The sequence below is a fragment of the Callithrix jacchus genome, chromosome 4 (assembly GCF_049354715.1).
Source record: "Callithrix jacchus isolate 240 chromosome 4, calJac240_pri, whole genome shotgun sequence".
Classification (NCBI taxonomy): Eukaryota; Metazoa; Chordata; class Mammalia; order Primates; family Cebidae; genus Callithrix; species Callithrix jacchus.
Genome location: NC_133505.1, coordinates 141,765,220 through 141,790,271, shown reverse-complemented (window position 1 = coordinate 141,790,271; position 25,052 = coordinate 141,765,220). Strand labels below are relative to the sequence as shown.

Sequence of the window (25,052 nt, the reverse complement as noted above, 5' to 3'; positions counted from 1 at the left end):
AGTAAGAACCTAAGCACACCATGACTTAATGTGCTTTCTGCTTTTACATTAAAAAATGATAAATGCTATAAATGCTGTTATTCAAGAATCATTTACATTTTAAACTGGAGGCCAGCCACAATGGCTCATGTCTGTAATCCCATCACTTTGGGAGGCCAAGGCAGGCAGATCTCTTGCGGTCAGGAGTTTGAGAGCAGCCTGGCCAACACGGTGAAACCCCGTCTCTACTGAAGATACAAAAATTAGCCAAGCATGGTAGTGCATGGCTGTAGTCCCTGCTACTTGGGAGGCTGAGGCAGGAGAATCGCTGGAACCTGGGAGGCAGAGGTTGCAGTGAGCCAAGATTGCACCACTGCACTGCAGCCTGGACAACAAGCAAGATTCCATCTCAAAAACAAAAACAAAAACTGGAAAGAAACTTAGAGGTCATGTGGTAAAACCCATTTAAAAGCAAACAAACAGAGACTGGCAAAGTGAGTTGCCTCAACGGTTGGTTGATTGGTAACCTGAAGAGGTCCTAAATTAATAATAATAATAATTATTATTATTCCTAAATTATTCTTATATAGGTAGATATTCTTTGCTTTGCACCAAGTTGCTTTTTGAAAGGAGGCGAAATAAAGCAGTCTTCCTATGCATTCCTTCATGATAAAGGTTTCTCCAGCCACTGCTTATATTGGTAGATGAAGTACTATTCTTAGGTTCTTTGGGACATATGCTAAATACTGGAAATTTGTTATGACGTGAAGGGTACCAGAAGTCAGTCCTGCTATAGGCTTACCATGATATAGATTATTTCTGAATTTCCAATTCACCCCTTACTCTAGAGTGCCCATATTAAGGCACATAAAGAATTTAACAATCTCTCTCCTTGTGGGACACTCCCTCCCTAAACATCAGTGTGCCCCTGAAAGGTTCTTTTCCCTAAGTGGAATGAGTAAATCAGAAGGCAACATCTCTATACAAGGAGGCCAGAATTCCTCAAGCAAATACCCTAGCTCCAGGGCTGAGAAGAAGAAAGAGGGGCAAATACAAAGGCCAGTCTATTTGGCTCTTCCTATTGGTCTCATTAACCAAATTGTGATTTTTAAAAATAAAGATTTCTAGTGTATTTTTCCTCTAAAGTTGTTTATTCCTTTTTCTTCTTTTTCATTGACTGTCAATAGGTATGACCAGTAGATAAAGCAATAATTACCTGTATGTTAAGACAGATTTATGCACACTAATATATTCTGAATATGGGAACAAAGTTATGTCAGCTTTTGTCTGGTCTAAAACCCTTGGAATGGGATAATTAATTTATAAGTATTTTACTGAAGGTTTGAGAACATTTTTAAAGAGAATTTTCTGTGTTTAAATTGGATTAGGACTATCCTAATAACATGACAGTGTGCTTCATTGCATGCTGCTGAATTTCCTGTCCTCTTTTTCATTCACTAATAAAAAAATGACTTAAGGAATAAACAGTCCTTGGGACACTTCTGAATCAATTATCAGTGCAAGTGAAATTTAATAACCCTGCAGTAATTTTTGTGTGTGTGTGAGAAAGAGTCTTGCTCTGTTGCCCAGGCTGGAGTGCAATAGTATAATCTTGGCTCACTGCAACTTCCTCTTCTTGGGTTCAAGCAATTCTCCTGTCTCAGCTTCCTGAGTAGCTGGGATTACAGGCTCCCACCACCAGGCCCACTTAATTTTTTGTATCTTAAGTAGAGATGGGGTTTCACTGTGTTGGCTAGGCTGGTTTCGAACTCCTGACCTCATGATCTTCCTACCTCGGCATTCCAAAGTGCTGGGATTACAGGTGTTAGCCACCACACCCAGCCAACCCTGTAGTAATTAAAAAAAATAATAAATGATCTACATTAATATTACTTGGGGAGAAGATATTTTATCAAAAGTTTCCTTGTTCAGCTGTCATTTTTTTAAAGAGCATCAACCTTTGAATAAAATATTTGTTCCTTAAAACTTCTCAGACAATTAATATGTTGAGTAACATGTGAAAGAGTGGGAACTACAGAATTTCATAATATAAATTTTCCACACAGAAAATCAAGTCCTTGTTACACTAGCTTTCCTGAGTCATTTTAGTGTAACATTTCAATGGGATGGAATAAAAAGATCTTTTGTGATTATTTATGGTATACCTAGGAGGCAGTTTTCAGAATTGTGACTAGTGACAAAAGAAAATCTCACTGAACGCAGACTTTCTAAACTTGGATTCCTTGTCATATAAATAATCACAATCAATAGTACTTCTAATTAACTTTATATAACTATCATTATCATTTTATGTAACATGGAGGTATTTACTACTGTCCCCTGTGAGATGTTTTGTGGATTGGTAATTATTCTGGTTATCTATTGCTACACAACAACCCCAAAACTTAGTGGCTTAAAATAAACATTTACATTTGTTCACAATTCTGCAATGTGGGTAGAATCAGTGAGGACAGATGATCTCTATTCTACTTAGCATTAGCTGGGGTATCTGGAAGGCTGGACACTGGAATCCTCTGAAGCCTCATTCACATCCATGTCTGGTCATGAAGGCTGCTTGTCATCAAGACACTGCTGGGCATCTACACATGGCCTTTTCAAATGGCTGTTTGCCTTCCTCACAATGTGGTGGCTACGTCCTGAGGGTGAGCATCCAAAGAGGACCAGGTGAAAGCTATGTCACCTTTTATGGCTTAGCTTTAGCAGTTACATAATGTTGCTTCCAATGTAGTCATAGTCTACCCAGTTTTATGGGGAGAAAATATCTCTCAATGGGATACCATCTCACGCCAGTTAGAATGGCGATCATTAAAAAATCTGGAGACAACAGATGCTGGAGAGGATGTGGAGAAAAAGGAACACTTTTACACTGTTGGTGGGAGTGTAGATTAGTCCAACCATTGTGGAAGACAGTGTGGCGATTCCTCAAGGCCTTAGAAATAGAAATTCCATTTGATCCAGCAATCCCATTACTGGATATATACCCAAAGGACTATAAATCATTCTACTATAAGGACACATGCACACGAATGTTCATTGCAGCACTGTTTACAATAGCAAAGACCTGGAATCAACCCAAATGCCCATCGATGATAGACTGGATTGGGAAAATGTGGCACATATACACCATGGAATATTATGCAGCAATCAGAAATGATGAATTCGTGTCGTTTGTAGGGACGTGGATGAATCTGGAGAACATCATTCTCAGCAAACTGACACAAGAACAGAAAATGAAACACCGCATATTCTCACTCATAGGCGGGTGATGAAAAATGAGAACACATGGACACAGAAAGGGGAGTACTAAACAGTGGGGTCTATTGGGGGGAAAAGGGGAGGGCCAGTGGGAGGGGGAGGTGGGGAGGGATAGCCTGGGGAGAAATGCCAAATGTGGGTGAAGGGGAGAAGGAAAGCAAAGCACACTGCCATGTGTGTACCTATGCAACTGTCTTGCATGCTCTGCTCATGTACCCCAAAACCTATAATCCAATAAAAAATAAAAAAAAAAATGTAAAAAAAAAAATCTCTCAATGGAAAAGTGTGTTTCAAAGAAGTCTCCCAATCTCTCAAAGGAGAAAAGTTGGTGTATTAGCCTGTTTCTACACTGCTGTAAAGAACTGCCTGAGATTGGGTAATGTGTGAAGAAAATACGTTTAATTGACTCACAGTTCCATAGCTGTAAAGGGAGCATGGCTAGGAGGCCTCAGGAAACTTACAATCATGGCAAAAGGACAAAGGGGAAGCAAGTACATTTTCAGATGGCGACAGGAGAGAGAGAGCTACAGGAGAGGAAAGTGCTACACACACAACCAGATCTCAGGAGAACTCACTCACTATCACCAGAACAGCAAGGGGGAAATCTGCCCCTATGATCTAATCACCTCCCACCAGGCCCCTCCCTCAACATTAAGAATTACAATTCAACATGAGATTTGGGTGGGGACATGGAGCCAAACCATATCAGTCAGTATTACATGGGAAGAAGATCACGTTGGATAGAATATACTGGTGTGGACATCTTAGGAAAATACAATCTACCACAATACCACAGTCATAATGGGAAACCTAAAGGACTAAGTTTTGCCCAGTGCTCTCCTTGAAAAGGATTAATGTCTATTCTATTTATCTAAATGTAAACATGGCTTTAAAAACTTCTAGTTATAGCAATGTGATTATGTGCACCTCAACCAGAGTCAAAAGCAACTCTTGCCTCATTAAACCATGCCCCATAATCACAAGTCAGGAAACAAGGAAAATATAAAGAAATACAAAGAAAATGATGAATCATATTGAACCATTTCCTGAGAGAAACAGAAATTAGGAACCAAAGTCTTCTAAACGACCCCTGGTAAAATTATGCAGTCAATCAGTATCAAGCGGCCTCTTCTTGGTGTGAGTTTTTCAGAGCTTCTAATTAATATTATAGGATATTTTGCAAAATCTATTACCCAATATACAGGAAACACTGTTGTGTGACTGTCCCATATCCAAGTTTTTCAAGATGAGCAAGGGCTCAACCCTACACATATATTGAGGTGAGAAGGAAAACAAATGCTTCCCTTTGGCCTTTCCCATTTTCCAACTTGTTTTGTCCTTCTGAAGGAAATCTAGTACAAACCATATCTCATGGCTTAAAAGGTTTGACTTAAATTATTTTACTCCTTTCTTCTCAAAGTTTTTCTAGATTTAGGTTTCTAAACAACACATTGACACTATAGCCCATCTTCTGCCTTTTCAAAGAAAACCGAGCATGACAGGGCAAGGAAGGGAAATTCCTCAAACAGTTTAGTGTTTTAAATGACTTCTAATGAGAGCCGCTTTCACCTTTTAAAACTCTACTTTTTATGTGTGTGCTTTTTTCTGGTTTAGATTTGATTTGCAAATTTTCTTTGCTTTGAATTTTAAGATATAAAGATGCTTTGCCCTTTGATTTGTCATTAACATTTCGTTGGTGCCTTCCAGCATTTTGTACTGTGGACACACCTCTTTCCCATGGCTGAAGAGCTGTATGTGTCCCTGTGTTATACATACACAGGGAGTGCTAAGGAGATACCCAAGGTAGACAGTCTGTAAATCCTAGAAGTTGTGCATACACTAACAAGGTATATTGGCAAGTCTGGATTCAGACCAGGATGGATCCAGAAAATAAGTATTTCATCTTTTCACTGAAATATTCCCACCCACCTTTCTTAAAGAATACTATACTCAAAATGGGCAGTTCTCTTCAATCTGTGCGGGAGCTCTTGTATTAAAGATTTCCAGAGACTGGACATGTCCAGAAATATTGAGGGCTGTGCTAATTTCCCTCCCTCCCTCCCTCCCTCCCTCCCTCCCTCCCTCCCTCCCTCCCTCCCTCCCTCCCTTCCTTCCTTCCTCTCTTTCTTTTTCTTTTTCTTTTCTTTTTTTTTTGAGGAGGAGTTTCACTCTTGTTACCCAGGCTAGAGTGCAATGGCATAATCTTGGCTCACTGCAACTTCTGCCTCCTGGGTTCAAGCAATTCTCCTGCCTCAGCCTCCCGAGTAGCTGGGATTATAGGTGACCACCACCACACCCAATTTTTAATAATTTTTCTATTTTTAGTATAGATGGGTTTCACCATGTTGGACAGGCTGGTCTCGAACTTTGGACCTCAGGTGACCCACCCGCCTGGCCTCCCAAAGTGCTGGGATTACAGGCGTGAGCCACCATGCCTGCCTGACCAAGCTGTGCTAATTTCTTAAGAACATAACCTAGAGAGGCTGAAAGTCCCTCAAAAGCCTCCCACTTGGCCTGGTGCACCGTTGAGAGTTGGGCAGGAGGGTGGTGATATTACCTGGCTAGGGACTGAAAGGAGTGACTGAGGGCAGACTCACTGAGTGTTGCACGCTGCAGCATACAGCTGAGAAAACACTTGACAATCATGAGCCCTGCCAAGGGCAAGAAAATGCTAAATGTTTTGTTGGACCAAGAGGTGTGACATAAAGACAGGGAGGACTCCTGAGGGCCTCATCACTGGATACAGTGGTAAAGTTCAAGGGCAACAGTGGTGATGTAACCACCCAGGCAACCACCAGACCAACCTCATCTCATCATTTTCAAGACCCAGATGGAATCTGTCCTACGCAGTGGAAGTCACTGGTGCCATAGATGAATACAAGCATTGTTAGAGTACTTTTATATGCCTGGAGCTGCTCTAGACACGTTAATGAATTAAGCCATTCAAATATTCATAGCTTTTTAAAGTAAGTTTAATTTTTATCCTCGATCTCACAGTGTGACCCTAAGATCACACTGAGAGGAGAAGCATTTGGCCCAAGTTTACGCAGTGGCTCATGCCTGTAATCCCAGCAATCAAGAAGCTATGCAGGAGGATCCCTTGAGCCCAAGAGTATGAGGACAGCCTGGGCAAGATAGTCAGACCTCGTCTCTACTAAACATAAAAAAAATTAGCAGGGTGCGGTGGAGCATGCCTATAGTTCCAGTGTGCAACCAAAAGTATCTGAGACAGGTCTCAATCAATGTAGAAAGTTTATTTTGCCAAGGTTAAGAATGCACTTGTAACACAGCCACAGGAGGCACTGATGACATGTGCCCAAGGTATTCAGGGTACAGCTTGCTTTTATACATTTTAGGGAGACATAATACATCAATTGATACATGTAAGATTTACATTGCTTTTGTTTGAAAGGGTAGGAAAATGTGAAGATGGGGGGGCTTCCAGATCATACATAGATTTTAAATTTTTCTGATTAGCAATTGGTTAAAAGAGTTATTGTCAGTAGTAAGGAATGTCTGGGTTACAATAGGAGATTGTGGAGACCAAGGCTTTATCAAGCTGTTTTCTTTCCTCAGCCTCCCAAGTAGCTGGGATTACAGACATGTGCCACCACTCCCAACTAATTTTTGCATTTTTGGTAGAGGTGGGGTTTCACCATGTTGACAAGGCTAGTCTCAAACAGGTGATCCGCCCGCCTCGGCCTCCCAAAGTGCTGGGACTTTACAGGTGTGTGAGCCACTGCACCTGGCCCAGTAATTGCTTCTTAACTCCTATATTAGAATTTACACATTTAGGCCGGGCATGGGGGCTCATGCCTGTAATCCCAGCACTCTGGGAGGCTGAGGCAGATGAGTTTGAGCTCAGGAGTTTGAGACCAGTCTGGGCAACATGGCAAAACCCCGTTTCTACAAAAATAAAAAAAAAATTGTCGGGCATGGTGGCATGACAGAGTGGGTAACAGAGTGAGAGACCCTGTCTAAAAAAAAAAAAAAATTACCCATTTAAAGTGTACAGTTTTTTAAAAATTCTTTTATTTTTAAAAAATTCTTTCTTATGTGTACAGTTTTTAAAAGTGGTTTTTGGTATATTTACAGAGTTCTGTGACCATCACCACCCTCAATCTTAGACCATTTCCATACCACATAAGGAAACCTCCTGTCCATCAGCAGTCACTCCCCAGTTCCCCCAACCTCCCCATCCCTAAGCAACTACTAACCTGCTTTCTGACTCTATAGACTTGCCTGTGCTGGAAATGTCAAGTAAACAGAATCATGTGATGTATATTTCTTTCGGTTGTGCATACCCTAACAAAGCATATTTGGCAAGCCTGGATTCAGACCAGGATGAATCCAGAAAAGAAGTATTTCATTTTTCACTGAAGTATTCCCCCACAGCTCAGAAGACTGGCTTCTTTCACTTCACATAAAGTCTTCAAGGTTCATCCAAGTTGTAGCTTGTTATCGGTACTTCACTTCTTTTTATTGTTGACTAATCGTGCACTCTGTGAATAGACCACATTTTATTTTTCCATTCATCAGTTAATGAACATTTCAGTTGCTTCTATTTTTGACTCCTATCAATATGCTGTTATGAATATTTGTGTACAAGTCTGTATGTGGACATATATTTTTGTTTCTTTGGGGTACATGTAAAAGATATCTTTAAATCTAGAAATTTCTGCTCATCTCCCTCACTGCCTTGTCTCCCACTCTCTTGCACTCTCTCATTCCTTGCAAATGGTGTCCTCTAGAATATTACTAATATTGGTCTCTGAAGTCATGAATTTCTTACAAATACATTTATTTTTATGTCATAATTTTATTCAACAATAATTCAAGAACACTTATTTATTTATTCGAGTTTTGTACCAGCCACTACACTGGATGCATGAGATACAAGATAAACTAAAGAGTGTCCCTAACTTTAAGGAACTTACATCTAATTGGGTAAGAGAAGGGAGTAGAAGTTAACATAGACAATTAGAATATTGTTAATGTGTTTTGTAGCAGTAACAAAGAGTGTGCTTTGAGGGCAAACCGGAGGAACACTTATGCTGCAGCGTCAAGGAAGGTGTCGGAGAACGTGTGATGCAAACTGGGCTCTCTCCTGAGCAATAAAGAGGGAATGGGCATAGATGGGCATTCTAGGCAGAAGAAATAGTATGTGTGAATGTCTTGAGTCAGGAAGAGCATGGCTGAACTTGGAACTATAAAAGTGGGAGCTGAGACATAGAGAGCCTCACGTCTGGTTGTGGAGAGGTGGCAGCTTAGGTGGAAAACCAAGCAGCACTGACATCATAATGGAACTCCTATGTCTTTCTAAGGGTTTGGACTTATTTTGTAGATACTGTGGTTCCATTGAAAGATGTTTAACCTGGAGAACTGATTATTATTAGAGCGTTTACAACAACAGGAACTTTTGAAAAAGCGAGTATCATAAAGAACTCCTGAAACATCTTTATTTTTATATTTTGGGATGAAGTGTTTGACAGCCAGAAAGCTCAGAGTTGGTGGTTGAAAGAACCTATCTGTGCAGGAAGAAGATTTCACCCAGGTGTTGTTGTTTTGCTTGTATTCCCCATTTACTGGTTCATGTCTCAGTGTAGAACCCTTCGACTTTTCTTTTTTGTTGCACGGCATGACTCTGCCTTATGAAATGCATGACCCTACCATTACCTTTCCAAGGTTTTAGTATATTCTGCATTAAGCTCTATAATACCGCACAGAAATTAAAAATCACCTACTGAGTCTTCTTTGAAGATCTGTTTCAGCGTCTCTGAATACCTTCTTGTTTGCTTGGTTATGCTGTCAGCTTTTCTGTCAAACATGGAATTCACAGATGGCCTCGAGTCCTTTGGGGGCAAAGCTTTGTCTTGATGAAGGACCGGGTCACAGGATCTTGCCAATTTTTACTCAGCTGGATTTCTGTGAGGAAACAAAGGGGGGCGCAGAGAGAGAAAGAGAGGAAGTGAATAATATGTGAGAGGAAAGTAGTCAGGGGGAATTGCAAAGAGGAAGGTAAGAATATCATTCATTCAGACAGAGGGTTATAGAAGTAATTCGGAATATCAATAGGAAAATAAAGTCATCTGTTTGTAAATTTTACAGATATATGGTAATAGATGAGTAGATTTGCATTATTAATGTATAATAACATGTATAATTCACAAGTCCTCAAAACAATCACAAAACTGCAAAGGACCCCAAAGCATCTTTCCACATGCCCATGACATTTTATAGTTTGCAGCATAGGCCCTAGTTTCCTAGGCATTTATTTAACTAGAAAATTCTAGAAATTTTCTTATATACTATGTCTAATGTCACAATTATAACTATCCTCTGTCCCTCCCATTCTTCCTTTCTATTTTGGAGACAGACTCTCGCTCTGTCACCCAGGCTGGAGTGCAGTGGTGTGATCTCAGCTCACTGCAACCTCTGCCTTCCAGGTTCAAGTGATTCTCCTGCCTCAGCCTCTCAGGTAGCTGGGGTTATAGGTGCCCGACACCATGTCTGGCTAGTTTTTGTATTTTTAGTTTCACCATGTTGGCCAAGCTGGTCTTGAACTCCTGACCTCTGGTGATCCACCTGCCTTGGCCTCCCAAAGTGCTGGATTAGTTACAGGCACTTTGGTGCTTTTTTGAGCCACTTCACCTGGTCTCGTTCTTCCTTTCTTAGAATGAATAAGATCAATTTCTTTGTTTCTTTTTAATAATTATGGAGTACAGGTGTCACTATAATTTATTTACCAAACCTTATATGAGTATTTAAGTAGCTAACAAGGATAGTGCTATTTTAGAACAACAGAAAATTTTAAGTGCAAATAGATCAGTAATCGCACTTAAAGAGATGTTTAGTTTTAAATAGAGGGTAGAAACAGACCCATACTCTGATGAATATTGATGCATTGCTAAGTAAATTCTAACTCAGATGTATCACAGTGCTTAGTTTTTATTTATATCTTTAAAACAGGACACTATAGGCTGGGCGTGGTGTCTCATGCATGTAATCTTAGCACTTTGAAAGGTGGAGGTGGAAGGATGGCTTGAGCTCAGGAGTTTGAGATCAGCTTGGGCAACATAGTGAGAACTTGTCAATACGAAGAAAATAAATAAATAAATAAAACACTATGAGGCATAAAGGAAACATCTGAAATATATATATATATTTCACATTAAAGATAGTAATGAAAATTCCATTTAAGAAATTTTTATGCTTTTTAATTTGGTTTTTAAATTGAGGTATAACTTATTTCCAAGAGGTACATACATTTTAAATGTACAGTACAATAAAATTGTACACATGTATAAAACCTTATAATCCCAATCCACATCAATATATAGAACATCTCCAGCACCTATGAAAGCTCCCTTTAATTCTCTCTTCCCTGACTCCATTAATATCGACTTCAAAAGTAACTGTCTTTTTTTTTTTTTTTTTTTGAGACAGAGTCTTGCTGTGTCACCAGGCACCAGGCTGGAGTGCAGTGGCGCAATCTTGGCTCTCTGCAATCTCTGCTGCCCAAGTTCAAGCAATTCTCCTTACTTGGCCTTCCAAATAGCTGGGATTACAGGCACACACCCAGCTAGTTTTTGTGTTTTTAGTAGAGATGAGGTTTTGCCATCTTGGCCAGGCTGGTCTCAATCGCCTGACCTCAGGTGATCCGCTCATTTTGGCCTCCCACAGTGCTGAGGTTATAGGCATGGGCTATGGCACCCAGCCTAATTTTTCTTTTTCTGCACTGGCAAGTATATAGAGCAATCATTCTGACTTCTATCCCTATAGTGTGGTTTTGTTCTAGAATTTCACATAAATAGAATCAAACAGCACACACGCTTTAGGTCTGGTTTCTTTTGGTTCGCTGCAGCCTTACCTCTCAGGCTCAAGTGATCCTTCAACCTCAGCCTCCCGAGTAGCTGGAACTACAGGTGCTGGAACTATAAGTGTGTGCCACCATGCTTGGCTAATTTTTGTACTTTTTGTATAGACAGGGTTTTGTCATATTTCCTAGGCTCGTCTTGAACCACTGGGTTCAAACATTCCTCCTGCCTCAGCTTCCCATAGTGCTGGGATCACCGGCATGAGCCACTGAGCCTGGACTTGGTGCCTTTTTGAGATTATTTTAGCCATTTTAGGATCTTTCCATCTCCATTTAAATGACAGGATCTGACTGACAAATTCCACACACACACACACACACACCAAACCTGCTGCGATTTTGATTGAGATAACACTGAATGTAGATTAATTTGGGGGAATTTGACATCTCTCCCATTCAACATAATAATAGTGACTTTTCCAATCTATGAACATGGAATAACTCTCCATTTAATGCGATTTTCTATATTTCTCTTAGCAATGTTTTCTAGTTTCGTAGGATTTAAAAAAAAATGTACCTAAGTTAATATTTTTTTTTTGAAATAGGGTCTCACTCTGTTGCTTAGGCTAGAGTGCAGTGGTGCAATCAGGGCTCAATGAAGCCTTGACCTCCCTGGCTCAAGCAATCCTCCCACCTCAGCCTCCCAAGTAGGTGAAACTACAGGCACCACCATACCTGGCTAATTTCTGTATTTTGGTAGAGACAGGCTCTCCCTACATTGCCCAGGCTGGTCTCAAACTCCTGGGCTCAAGCCATCCTTTAGCTTTGGCCTCCCAAAGTGTTGGATTACAAACATGAGCCTCTACACCTGGCTGGATGATATTTCTATGCTAATGTAGCTAATTAATTTTTAGTTTTTATTTTTCTATTGTTTCTTTTATATATAAATTATGATTTCATGATTATATACAAGATTGTATAATTTTATTCAATTATATATGAATTATATATAATTTATACAACTATATTCACAATTTTAAACAAATTTTACAATGTATAAAATATACAATTTTGTGTATTGGTCATGCCAATTAATTTATTAATTTGAATAGTTTAATTGTACTTTACCTTGATATTTAAAAATATTTACATAGCATCAAAAATATATGGAGTAGGCTGGGTGCAGTGGCTCATGCCTGTGATCTCAGCACTTTGGGAGGCCAAGATGGGCAAATCACCTGAGGTCAGGAGTTTGAGACCAGCCTGACCAAAGTGGAGAAACTCCATCTTTACTAAATACACAAAAATTAGCCAGGCATGGTAGCACATGCCTGTAATCCCAGCTACTCGGGAGGCTGAGGCAGGAGAATCACTTGAACCTGGGAGGCAGAGGATATGATGAGCTGAGATCATGCCATTGCACTCCAGCCTGGGTACCAAGATCGAAACTGTTTCAAAAAAAAAAAAAAATACGGAGTACTTGGCTGGGCCTGGTGGCTGACGCCTGTAATCCCACCACTTTAGGAGGCAGAGGTGGGTGGACCACCTGAGGTCAGGAGTTGGAGACCAGCCTGGCCAACAAGGCAAAACCCTGTCTCTACTAAAAATACAAAAATTAGCCAGGTGTGGTGGCACATGCCTATAGTCCTAGCTACTCAGGAGGCTGAGGCAGGAGAATTGCTTGAACTCAGTAGACAGAGATTACAGTGAGCAGAGATTGCCATTGCACTTTAGCCTGGCCAACAGAGTGAGACTCTGTCTCATGAAAAAAAAAAAAAGTATACACACACACACACACACACACACACACACACACACACACACGTACAGAGTATTTAGAATGAAATCTTCAAAAATTGTGAAGGACCCAGTCACTGAAAAACAAAAGGCATTATTAAGAGAAATCAAAGGAGACCCATATCAATGGAGAGACATATGTTGTTCCTGTGGTGAAAGAATGCTGAAGTGTCAGTTTCCCCCAAATTGATCTATAGAGTAAGGAAAATACGAGTTAAACTCAGAAGGAACACGTGTAGCAATTGAAAAAGCTCATTTTAAAATGTCTGTGGAAATACCAAGGACCTAATATAACTAAGTAATCTTTGAAAAAATAGAACAAAGTTGGAGGATTAACATTACTAGATTTTCTGATTTATGAAATGGCATTAATCACAACAGCATGGTAGTAGTGTTAAGGTAGATCAATAGATCAATGGTCCAGATATGTCAATGGTCCAGAGATAGACTCACACCAGCAACTGATTCTTGATAAAGATGTTGATGGAATTCATTGCAGAAAGGACCTTCTTTTCAACAAATGGTGCTGGAACAACTGAATGTCCATAATAAGCAATAAATAAACTTTTAAAAAATTTATTTTGATTTTTTTTTAGACAGGGTATTATTGCTCCGTTGCCCGGTTCACTGCAACCACTGTCTGTCTCTCGGGTTCAAGTGATTCTCCTCAGCCTCCTGAGTAGCTGGGACTACAGGCGCGTGCCACCATGTCTTGCTAATTTTTGTATTTTTTAGTAGAGATGGGGTTTTACTATGTTGGCCAGGCTCATCTTGAACTCCTGACCTCAAGTGATCTGCTCACCTCAGCCTCCTAAAGCACTGGGATTACAGGCGTGAGCCACCATGCGCAGACAAGAAATAAACTTTGATCCAAACCTTTCACCATATACAGAAACCAACTGAAAATCAACCATAAGCCTACATGTAAAATCCCAAATTGTAAAACTTATTTTAAAAAGGAGAAAATTTTTGTAACCTTGGACCAGGCGGAAATTTCTTAGATACAAAATCAGTAGCACAATCTATTAAAGAAAAATTTGATAAACTGGACTTTATCAAAATGAAAAAATTCTATGCAAAAGACACTGTTAAAGCATAAAGAGATGAGTCATGTACTAGAAGAAATGTTTCAAAATTTTATATCAGATAAAGAAATTGTATCCAGAATATAGAAAAAATTCTCTACTACAAACACCCTATTAAGAATTGGCCAAAGATTCAAACACTTCACCAAAGCTGATACAGAACTGTCAAATAAGCTTAAGATCTTTAAACCATGTGAAGTGTTGGCAAAGATGTGGAGAAAATAGAGAAAATGGAACTACACTGCTGGTGGAAACGTACAATGTTACAGCCATTTTGGAAACAGTTTGGCAGTTTCTTTAACAAGCTAAAGATAACCTATCATATTCTGCTCCTAGGTATTTACCCAGAAAAAAATTAAATTTTATGTTAATACAAAGATTTGTACACAGATATTTACAGAAGTCGTCAAAATGGAAAACAACCCAAATATCTCTCAGTGGGTGAATGGAAAAACAAATTGTGGTATATCCACACAGTGGAATCCTCCTCTAATAACGAGGAATGAACTGCTGATTCAAGCACCTACATGGGTGAATCTCAGAATAATTATGCTGAGTGAATGAAGACAGATAAAAAGGAATACATACTATATGATTTCACCTAAATAAAATTTTAAAAAATGCAAACAACTTTTAGTGACAGAAAGACGATCAGTTGTTGTGAGGGGCCATGGTGAGGAGGCCTTGACTGGCAGGAAGGATCCCTGGATATTCTGGAATTTTTATTCTGGATATAAAGGTACTTTAGGAAACTTCTGCAAGTCTGGATATGTTTATTGTCTCGATGGGGTTTATGGCTTCACCGCTGTATACATATGTCAAAATGTATCAAAATTTACACATTAAATATGTGCAGTTTATTGTCAATGATACCTTAATAAAGCTGTTAACATTTTTTCAGTAATGTAGTTATGATTCTTTCATTCATAATTTTTTTCACAAATCTATATAAAATGATTTGTATTGCTATTTATGACATTTAACTATTCCATAGCAAGAGAATGTCACTTTATCTTTTTTTACTCATTAATTCATTTAGCAAACATTTAAAGTGCCAGACGGTGCTGGAGAAACAAAGATAAAGCTTTTTAATTAATGGGGGTAGAGAACTAGTATTTATTGAGTACCCACTCTCTCTCTCTCTCTCTCTCTCTCTCTCTCTCTCTCTCTCTCTCTTTCTCTCTCTTTCTTTTCTTTCATGGAGTTTCACCTCTGGTCTGAAACTCTTGATTTCAGGCGGTCCACCCACCGGGGCCTCCCAAAGTGCTGGGATTATAAGCGTGAGCCACAGTGCCCAGCCCACACCTACAGAGTCCCGAGGGGAGTGGAAAAATCCGACCTCTTTCTGAGGAAGTCAATGAAGGCTTTGCTATTCAGGCCATATTGTTGGAGATGCAGTAGAGACTGCAATATTCAGACTTTTAAAGGAGTGATTATTGACAACTCAAGGGCAAGTTATGTATTACCTGGCAGAAGTAATGTTTTCTTATTCATTGCTCCTGTAGTACTTTGCTTACGTGGTCAATTTGTAACTCCATACCTCAGTGAGTTGTATTTTTGCTTGTAATGGACAATTACAGTGGAATGGAAGCGGCCATTTGTATTTTAATAACACTTTTTTTTTTTTTTTTTTTTTTTGGAGACGGAGTCTCACTCTGTTGCCAGGCTGGAGTGCAGTGGCATGATCTCGGATCACTGCAATCTCTGCCTCCTGGGTTCAAGTGATCCTCCTGCCTCAGCCTTCCGATTAGCTGGGACTACAGGCACGCACTACCACGCCTAGCTAATTTTTGCATTTTTAGTAGAGAAGGGGTTTCACCATGTTGGCCGGGATGGTTTCCATCTCTTGACCTCAAGATCCACTGTCTCAGCCTCCCAAAGTGCTGGAATTAGAAGAGTGAGCCACCGCACCTGGACAATAACGATATTTTTAAGCACCTACTATAATTTGTGATAAATCCTCTTATATGGATAAATTATTATTCACAACTTGCGAGTTAGTATTACTATCTCTATTTTACAAAGAAACAGGCTGCAATATAAAAATTTTCTAAAGGTGTGAAATAATAAAATTACTTAAGCCATATAAAATTAGCAACGACATTTTTCTGTAAGATTTTATCTTGGAGCTACATTAAACAACTATTTTTGTAGTCAAACACATTCAAATGCATGAATAAATTACATTCCAAGCCACTTACAAATATAAACTAAATTTGGATTACTCTTATTTCTTTGTATTGTGGATCGCAAAAAGCTGAGTAAACTTTTAATTATCTCTAGAATTCGACATTTGCCTTTGATGTGAAGTATCATTTGAAAAACACAAGCTAAGACTGAAGTGGTTTGTTCAGTATGATAATGAGGTTGGTTTTTTAATATAGCATTATTAATTTTATGTTCTAAGAAATGAGGACATTTAATAGTAGATTATAGAGTCATGCGTCAACAACATTCATCATTACCAACCAAGGCCAGTAATATGTCTTCAAAGCTATATTTAATACTCCCAATGTTACACACAATTATGTGTTCAATGAATGTTCAGTGAATCCTTCTTTATGATGTTGATAAATATCGTTTACATAGCTAAAATCTTTTACATAGCTAAGGGCAAATCGCTGTTTACTAGAGATACTTATGCCGAGTGGAGTGAATACACGAAGTCGTAAATTATATGAAAGCAGGTGACCTATTATAGCCAGGGTCTCAATTTAATAATATATGCCCGTTTTAAAATAGCCTTATTTCCTCCTCTAAGGCTTGGATTCTTTTTTTTTTTTTGAGGCAAGGTCTCACTTTATCGCCCAGGGTGGCGTGTAGAGGCCGGATCTCAGCTCACAGCAGCCTCAACCGCCCGGGCTCAGCCTCCTCAGTAGCTGGGACTATAGGGGTGCGACGCGGGGCCGGCTAATATTAGTATTTTTTATAGAGACGGAGGCTCATTCTGTTGTTCAGGCTGGTCTCGAACCTCTGGGTTCAAGCGATCCGCCCTCCTGTGCTTCCCAAAGTGCTGGGATTACAGGCAGGAGGCACCGAATCGGCCTCGGCTAATTTTAATACCAAGTTAACACAGCTCTGTTGAATGCCCACTGTATGCCTAAAGATCAAAGTTTGATAAAACAAGGTCCCTGCTCTTATTGAGCACATAGCTTTCTCAGATTATCAGTAACCAAATTTGGAAAATAATCCAGAACGCTGCCGTAGGTCAAGGATCCCCGCTTGCAACATTCGGTCCAAACAAGTCAATTCCAGGCGGCCGGATTCCCCCTAGTTCCTCTGTCCCCAACCTCTGGGTGGGTCCACACCCAAACTCTCCCTCCTTAGGTCCCGCCACGCTCAAGAGTGCGCAGGCGCCCTCTGGGAGGCGGGCAGTGACCCAGAGGCTGTCGCGCGGTGCACAGATAAGACGTCGAGCGTGCGCAGGCGCTCGGCTTAGAGGACTGCCGGAAGCTAAGATGGCGCAGAGGTGTTTTCCAGGCCGCAGTTGGCGCCGTATCAGTATCTAAGCGGAGTGTTTTGGAAGGAGTTAAGGGGCTGTGGCAAACTCCCTCTCAGCCGTGATGGCCCGGCATCGGAATGTTCGAGGTTATAACTACGATGAAGGTAGGTGGCAGGGTCAGGCCGGGACCTTCATTTCGCGGTTCCAGCTGGGATACTATCCCTTTGGCATCCACTTCAATCTGAGTTTCTCGTCAGTGCTGCCCTGTCGGAACTGGGAGAGCCTCAGTTGGGGAAAATAACAGGACTTCTAGTGCCGCCAACTGCCTTTGTTTTTAAGTCATGATATCTGCCCTGTGGGGTTGATTTTATTTGGGGAGGGGGAGGTGCTGCATAGCGTCATGTGGATAGGACATTGGTGAGGTTGGGAACCGTTGGTGTTAAGGCATGTAAGCATTATCACCTCTTCCATTGTTTTCTCCCAGGTCGGGCACTCACGTGCCTGTTTCTTGCTCCTCTCCCCCAAAATTTGAGAAATGTCCATGAAACGTTGCTTATTTGTAAAACACGGATCAACTTAATGCTTACATTCAACGGACGTGTATCTGTGTTAGATTTACATGGTAAATCTTTTGTGTATGTCCATACATACTTACTTAGTGCAGAACCAGTTTGCGCTAATTTATTTTTCAACGAATTTCAAAGTGGAAACTTAGGAGATAGTGGAAGACACATATTAAAAAGGTCCAGAGAGTAAGTTGATCAGATGATCATGAAGTTTATACTCAGTTCTTCGCTATTTTGAAATGTAAATAAATGACAGTACTAGAGGAAAGAGTGTATGGGAAAAGATTTTTTGATATTAAAAAAAATAAAAGAAAAATATGTATATGAATGTTCTGTAGTAGTTCACAGGAGTTTTAGGAGGAGCACATCCCTCTTCATGCAGTGGATAACTATAGCCATCACCAAGCATCACATAAACTAAAAATATAAACAAATATGAACTAATGCAGAAGAAGAATAAAGATCTATACTTTGCAAAGTACAGAACATGTAGTGCTTAATATGTTGGTGATTGGCACTGGCACTCCCAATAGATTATTACAGAACATCAGTGTGCTCTAACTATAGTGGGGGCAGCGAACACTCTGTTCTCCATTTGGAACCTGTGACCCCAGTCCATCTGGAACATGTGAATTTTCTGGTGGTTACTTTAGAATGGAGACCCTTTTAAATAAGTATTGCGGTGGATGGCATTGCATGTGGACCATTGTCACCTAAGAAATGACTTTAGACTGAGAGATACTTTTGCAAATATAAAGTACATGAATAGGCCTAAGTAGTATTCATTTTCTTTAATAGTAGTTTATCATTTCCTCAGCCACCATTAATTTAGTGCTTAGAATACTGTTCTAAGATTTGGGGACTGACAGTAAGGTATTTGAGGGTAGTCTAAAAGGAGATTATACCAGTTACACATTATTAGAGTATGAAAAACGCTACAAAAAGTACTGACAATGCTATGGGAGGGATACACAGATGAGAACACTAAATTCAGAATGGACGGGAGCTAAGCAGGATTTCTGTGCGAGGAATGCTTCACGGAGGAGAGGTGCTTGGCCTCAGGGAGCACCTTGGCTACTTAATACTTAAGGTCAGGTTGTCATGTTTCTTTGGAACAATTGGTGACATCATAACCAAGCTGTTCCTGTAACATTAAGGAGGTTCATCTCCTTTTCTTGTTTATATAAGTTTTACTTATCATCAAGGTCCAGTTTATTTCTCTTCTTCCCAGTTAGGCTTTCAGTTCTCAGAATAATAATTTTAAAATTGTCTAAAGTAATATAACCTCATTAGAGAGAGTTTGTGTTCTAAAACCTACCGGTTCCTCTACTTAATTCCCACTTCGTTTTTCTCTGTAATTTATATAATACTTTGCATGACTGTCTCAGTTGCTGATTTAAAAGTCCCAGGAAGGGAAAATCCATACTTTTAAGTAGCTGACACAATGTTCTTTACATGTAGTAAATGCTCCATAATTTTGTTGATTGAGGAAACAAACTACAAAGATTGCAGGAAAGAATTCTCTTCATCTTTTTATGTTGTGGCACTTTAGGGTCAACTTCAGCATTGACAAACTGACCTAGTAAAAAAGAATCTTTTTTTTTTTTTATTTTATGAGTGAGGATCTTACTGTGTTGCCCAAGCTGGAGTGCAGTGGCTTGATCATAGCTCTCTCTGACCTCTAACTCCTGGGCTCAAGCAGTCCTCCTGCTTCAGCCTCCAGAGTAGCTAGGCCTAAAGGCATGTGCTACCATGCCCCGTTAAATTTTTGTTTTAGTAGAGACAGCATCTCACTATGTTGTGCAGGCAGGTCTCAGATTCCTGGGGTCAAGCGAGATCCTCCCTCCTTGGCTTCCCAAAGTGTTGGAATTACAGGTGTGAGCCACCATGCCTGGCCTATTGCTGTCTTCAGCATCTAAAAATATTTTGTTTACGAATGGCCTCTTGTTTATTTGCAAATAAATTTTTTAAACTTTGGATTATGATCTAATAATTTATTTAATCTTATACGTTTTTTGCCCAATAGTAGCATTTACCTAATTTTTCTTTGCTGTAGGCATTTGGTTTCAGCCTTTGAGCATGCTGTTCCTGCCGCATGCATACCCTCAGAAACCAGCTAACTCTATCCTTTGGAATTGTTTTCGGTATTGTATTGCTGGGGATCTTTTCCCTAGCCACCCCACTCCCAGTTCTAGTTTTGTTGTTCATGTGTGTGTTCTCAAATTGCTCTGTGTTTCTTATGTCAGGCACTTGTCACATAGTTTTTGTAATTGCCCATTTTCTTGTGTGTATTCCTTGTTAGATTTTAGGTGTGGCTGGATATGTGGATAACTAGAAATGTGTTCACTTATACCACGGTTGTCTCAACTCCTCCCTGGAATGGCGTTAATGTTTGTCAAATGAAATTTATGTAAATATACTTAACGTTTTTTGTGTGTTTTTAGTTGTAATTAGTTTGATTTATTAATTTATAATAAAACAAATATTAATTTAATGCCACATCGTGCCAGGTAGTTGTCTAAACCAAGTCTTGCCGTGAAGAAGCTGATAGTCTCATGGAATGAACAGGTGTAGTGCTTTGAAGACATACCGTAAATTGGAGAAGTATGCTGGAGGGTGACAGTGGCAGAGGGGTTTACTACTTTACCCAGAGTGGTCAGGGAAGACTTGTACAAAGAGGAGACATTTGAGCTGGAATGTTAGCAGAAAGAAATGGCCTTAGGAAAATCTAGGCAAAGAGCATATCCCAGGAAGCAGGAAAAAAACAGGGCAGTTAGCCATCAACGGTGAGTGCAGGGTGTTTAGGGTAAGTTGGTTTGTATAGATGTTACCTAGCTCTCCATGAAGAAATATTACTTTCATGATCTATTATATACCCCCATGTTAGTTCTGTGGAAGAAAAATGCTTTGGTTATTGAGGGCATTGGGTGGAAAAAAAAGGAGAACAATTATTATTTTTTTTCTTTTTTGAGTCATAGTCTCTTGTCGCCCATGCTGGAGTACAGTTGCGTGACCTTGGCTCAGTGTAACCTCCACCTCCTGCGTTCAAGCAGGAGCCTGCCGCAGCTTCCTGAGTAACTGGGATTACAGGCACATGGCACCACACCCTGCTAATTTTTGTATTTTCAGTAGAGATGGGGTTTCACCATCTTGGTCAGACTGGTCTTGAACTCTTGACCTTGTGTTCTGCCTGCCTTGGCCTCCCAAAGTACTGGGATTACAGTTGTGAGTCACTGTGCCCGGCCTCAAGTATGATATTTATAGGATTATATTATATTTTGATCACATGAGGTGAAAACTTGGGACTTGGGAAAACATAAACCCAATTAACAACTAAAGATATGTGTATATCTTTATAAATACAGAGGTAGTAAATACCTATTTTGTGGGTGAAATTCTTAGAATTTTTTTGAAAATAGACCTTCCAGATACCTTAATTTTGATAAACAGTTTATTTTGGAGAGGATTCAGATGCTTCCTTACTAATAACTGAGAATATAAAAAGAACTTGTAAATGAATTTATCTTTTTTGTCTTTATTTTAGATTTTGAAGATGATGATCTCTATGGCCAGTCTGTAGAGGATGATTATTGTATTTCGCCATCAACAGGTGAATTTTTAGAAATAATTTGATTCCTTTGATTTGGTGTTTAAACACTTTAATGTTATTGTCATTCAAGGACTAGAGTGTTTGGTAAGACTGTAATATGTAACATTTAAAAAGATAATTGTATATCAGTTTTTAATGGCAAATAAAATAATTTCTTTACCTGTGAGTAGAACTTAAAGTAATGATTCTATTATTTAAACAATATGAAAAAGACTGGCTTTTTTTCCCAACATACTTTGTATCATGCAGTTAATCTAAAAGTGCTGAAATGGTAATTTAGTCAGTAATGAATTTTTGAAGCCTCTGGAGGCAGGCAACCATTGTCTCCCCAAGATCTTTGAGTATTAGAAACATGGAGGTGTTGTGCAAAGACTTTCCTTTATGTAATACTTTATCTGTTATTAAGCAGTTCGGTAAATAAACCAAGTACTTGTAGTCCAGACTTCTTTTGGAGCCACAGAGGGATTTGGCATTCATATTTATGTATGATTCCACATCAGAGCTACATCTTCTAGATTCTCAGCCCAAAGATTTCTTCTCTGCCACCATATATGGAAAACATTCCTATATTCTTTCCAGCAAAGACTAAGTCATTAATCTTGATCTTCCTCTCACTTATTTCCCTAACACTACATTTGTATTCAAATTTCAGCCTACTATGTATACAAGTTAAAATGCCCTGCTAAGTTTTAGTATGGTATAGACCAGGTGTGGTGGCTCATGCCTATAATCCCAGCACTCTGGGAGGCTGAGGTGGGTGGATCACCTGAGGTCAGGAGTTCGAGACCAGGCTGGTCAACATGGTAAAACCCTGTCTCTACTAAAAATACCAAAATTAGCTGGGCCTGGTGGTGAGTGCCTATAATCCCAGCTACTCAGGAGGCTGAGGCAGGAGAATTGCTTGAGCCTAGGAGGCTGAGGTTGCAGTGGGCTGAGATTGCGCCATTGCACTTCAGTCTGGGCAACAAGAGTGAAACTCCATCTCAAAAAATGAAAAAAAAATTTTTTTGGTATGGTGTTATTTACCTATAGTCGGGTGTAGCATAAATTCAAAAAATTAATTTTTGACAAGTTTAAATATTTAATATAATGAACATTTCTTTCTTTTCTTTCTTTTTTTTTTGAGAGGAGTCTTGCTCTGTCTCCCAGTCTGAAGTGCAGTGGCACGATCTTGGCTCACTGCAACTTTGGTCTCCTGGGTTTGAGCAATTCTGCCTCAGCCTCCCAAATAGCTAGGACTATAGGCATGCACCACCAGACCTGGCTAATTTTTTTTTTTATATTTTTAGCTGAGACTGTTTCACCATGTTACTTATGCTGGCTTGAACTCCTGACCTCAAATGATCTGCCTGCCTTGGCCTCCCAAAGTGCTGGGATTAGAGGCATGAGCCATTTGCCTAGCCCTAATTAACATTTCTTCCAGAACCTTCTGCCATGGTCTGAATGTTTGTGTTTTCCTCAGATTTACATGTTGAAATCCTAACGCCCAAGGTAATGGTATTAGGAGGTGAGGCCCTTGGGGGGTGGTTAGGCCATGAGGGTAAAGTGCTCATAAATGGGACTAGTACCCTAATAAACGAGGTTCCAAGGAAAACTCTTGCCCTTCTATCATGTTAGGACACAGCAAGTAGGTGCTATCTGTGAGCCAGAAAGCAGGCCTTCACCAGACGCAGACTCTGCCTTGATTTTGGCTTCCCAGCCTCTGAACTGTCACATATTTCTGTTTATAAGGTGCCTAGTTTATGGCATTTTGTTATAGCGGCCTGAATGGACTGACATCCTCCTTGTCTTAATTACCCTGTAGTCTGCTGGGCTATCTTATGAACTGTACCTGCTTTAATCCCATTTTTAGCCTCTGTAGACCAACTATGTCCCTTCTGACTTTAGTAATTTATTTTTCTTTATAAATGCTTAAGTATGATAGAAGTTTCTTTATCATATCTACTCTTATCTGTCATCTTTTTCCTGTTGACCGGTTATTCCGAAATGCATCTAGCTCTTTATAGACCTGTTCTTCTGGTCAAGTGCTTCCTTATATCTACTCTTTCTGTCACCTTTTTCCTGTTAACCGGTTATTCTGAAATGCATCTAGCTCTTTATTTATAGGCCTGCTCTTCTGGCCAAGTACTTTTCTCATTTAGCTTAATCATCGCTTTTCCTCTCATCTTTTAATGTTTCACTGTTATCAGTACATATTCTGTTAGGAGATAAAAATTGCACCAGTTATTTTATCAGACAGCACTTAACATAAACAGTTGTTAACCAGGTATTATAGAACAAAGAATGCAAAAAGTACAACCAGGATATCAAGAAGGTCAAATTGCAGGTAAATTCAGGAAGCACTTTACTGTCCCTAGTTCTTAGGGGAACAAATGGCAAGGTTGAAACCACCTTGAAGAGGCTGGTATATGCTCCTTGGAGCTGGGACTTGGATCTTGAGGAAAGGGTTCTTTGCTGCTTTGCCTCTGAAGTTCACGAGCGGAACTCTGGAACCGGGACTCAGACCTCTGGGCAGGGAGGTACTGCAGGGCTGATGCTACTGCCTCAGAAGCTCACTGAATCTTCTTGGAACTGGGATTCAGCTTTTAAAGAGGGAATTCCAACCACCTGGCTGGTAGTGGTGTCTGTGGAGTGAAGAGGCAAGTTGAAGCTGGTTCTGGGAGTTTTAGAAAAACTGAAAACGGATATTAATTGCTGTTACTGGAACAAACTGCTTCTGGAAGGTGAAGTGAGTGTTGCTGGGGTGATGCTGGAACAGGGAGCAAACAGGAAGGAGCATGTGGCTGCCTTCTCTGGCTTTCCAGTGTCCCTTTAGTATCTCCTTATTGGCTGATCCTAAAAGGGAGCCAGGTATCGAAGAAGAAACGTGCTTTGCAGTGACTTCAATCTAGCATCACAAAGCTGAGTAAAGGGTGGTCGGTTAGAAGCTGAGAGATGACTTAATAAGCAGCATTCCTTTACAGATCCTTTTTCAGGTATTCAAAAGAGAAGACATAGTGAGTCAGGAACAAAACAATTTCACATTTTTCTAGGAACTCCTAGGCATTTGCCCTTTGCGGCTACTGTAATTCGGCATCATAGTTGACTAGGTAGCTTAAATATTCGAGGTGACAAAGTGATGTGTGGTAGCGCTATCCTCACACTCACATTCTAAGCACATTAAAGAGCATGGCATATGCATGGAACTGGTTATATTAGGTTTGAGTTAAATCTCTCTAATATATGGATAATGAATTAAAGGTGGTATATGAGTGGATATAAGTAGACTCGTTAGGTGACTATTATATGTATTTATCTAGAGGAGATGAGGCTATTTTAGGACAGTGTTCTCAAAGTGTGGTCCCTGAACCATCAGCATCACTTGAGAGTTTGTTAGAAATGCAATGTTGGGGGCTCTGCCCAAGAGTCAGAAGCTGGGAGTGAGGCACAGCAGATGTTTTAACAAGCCCACTGGAGTACACTCATGGTATGCATTGAGAAC

The 25,052-nt window shown here is 39.9% G+C and overlaps 1 protein-coding gene across 3 annotated transcripts in view; it reads left to right on the top strand.

The window, feature by feature from the left end:
• The first annotated feature begins 17,385 nt into the window (after positions 1-17,385).
• Positions 17,386-25,052, top strand: part of HBS1L (HBS1 like translational GTPase) — an 89,976-nt gene continuing 82,309 nt past the window's right edge. For all 3 annotated transcript variants that reach the window (XM_078370812.1, XM_002747054.6, XM_008995110.5), the window contains exons 1-2: positions 17,386-17,559; positions 21,506-21,571. In XM_078370812.1, the coding sequence (XP_078226938.1) occupies positions 17,517-17,559; positions 21,506-21,571 (109 nt within the window). In that variant the 5' untranslated portion in view covers positions 17,386-17,516. The remainder of the gene's footprint in view (positions 17,560-21,505; positions 21,572-25,052) is intronic.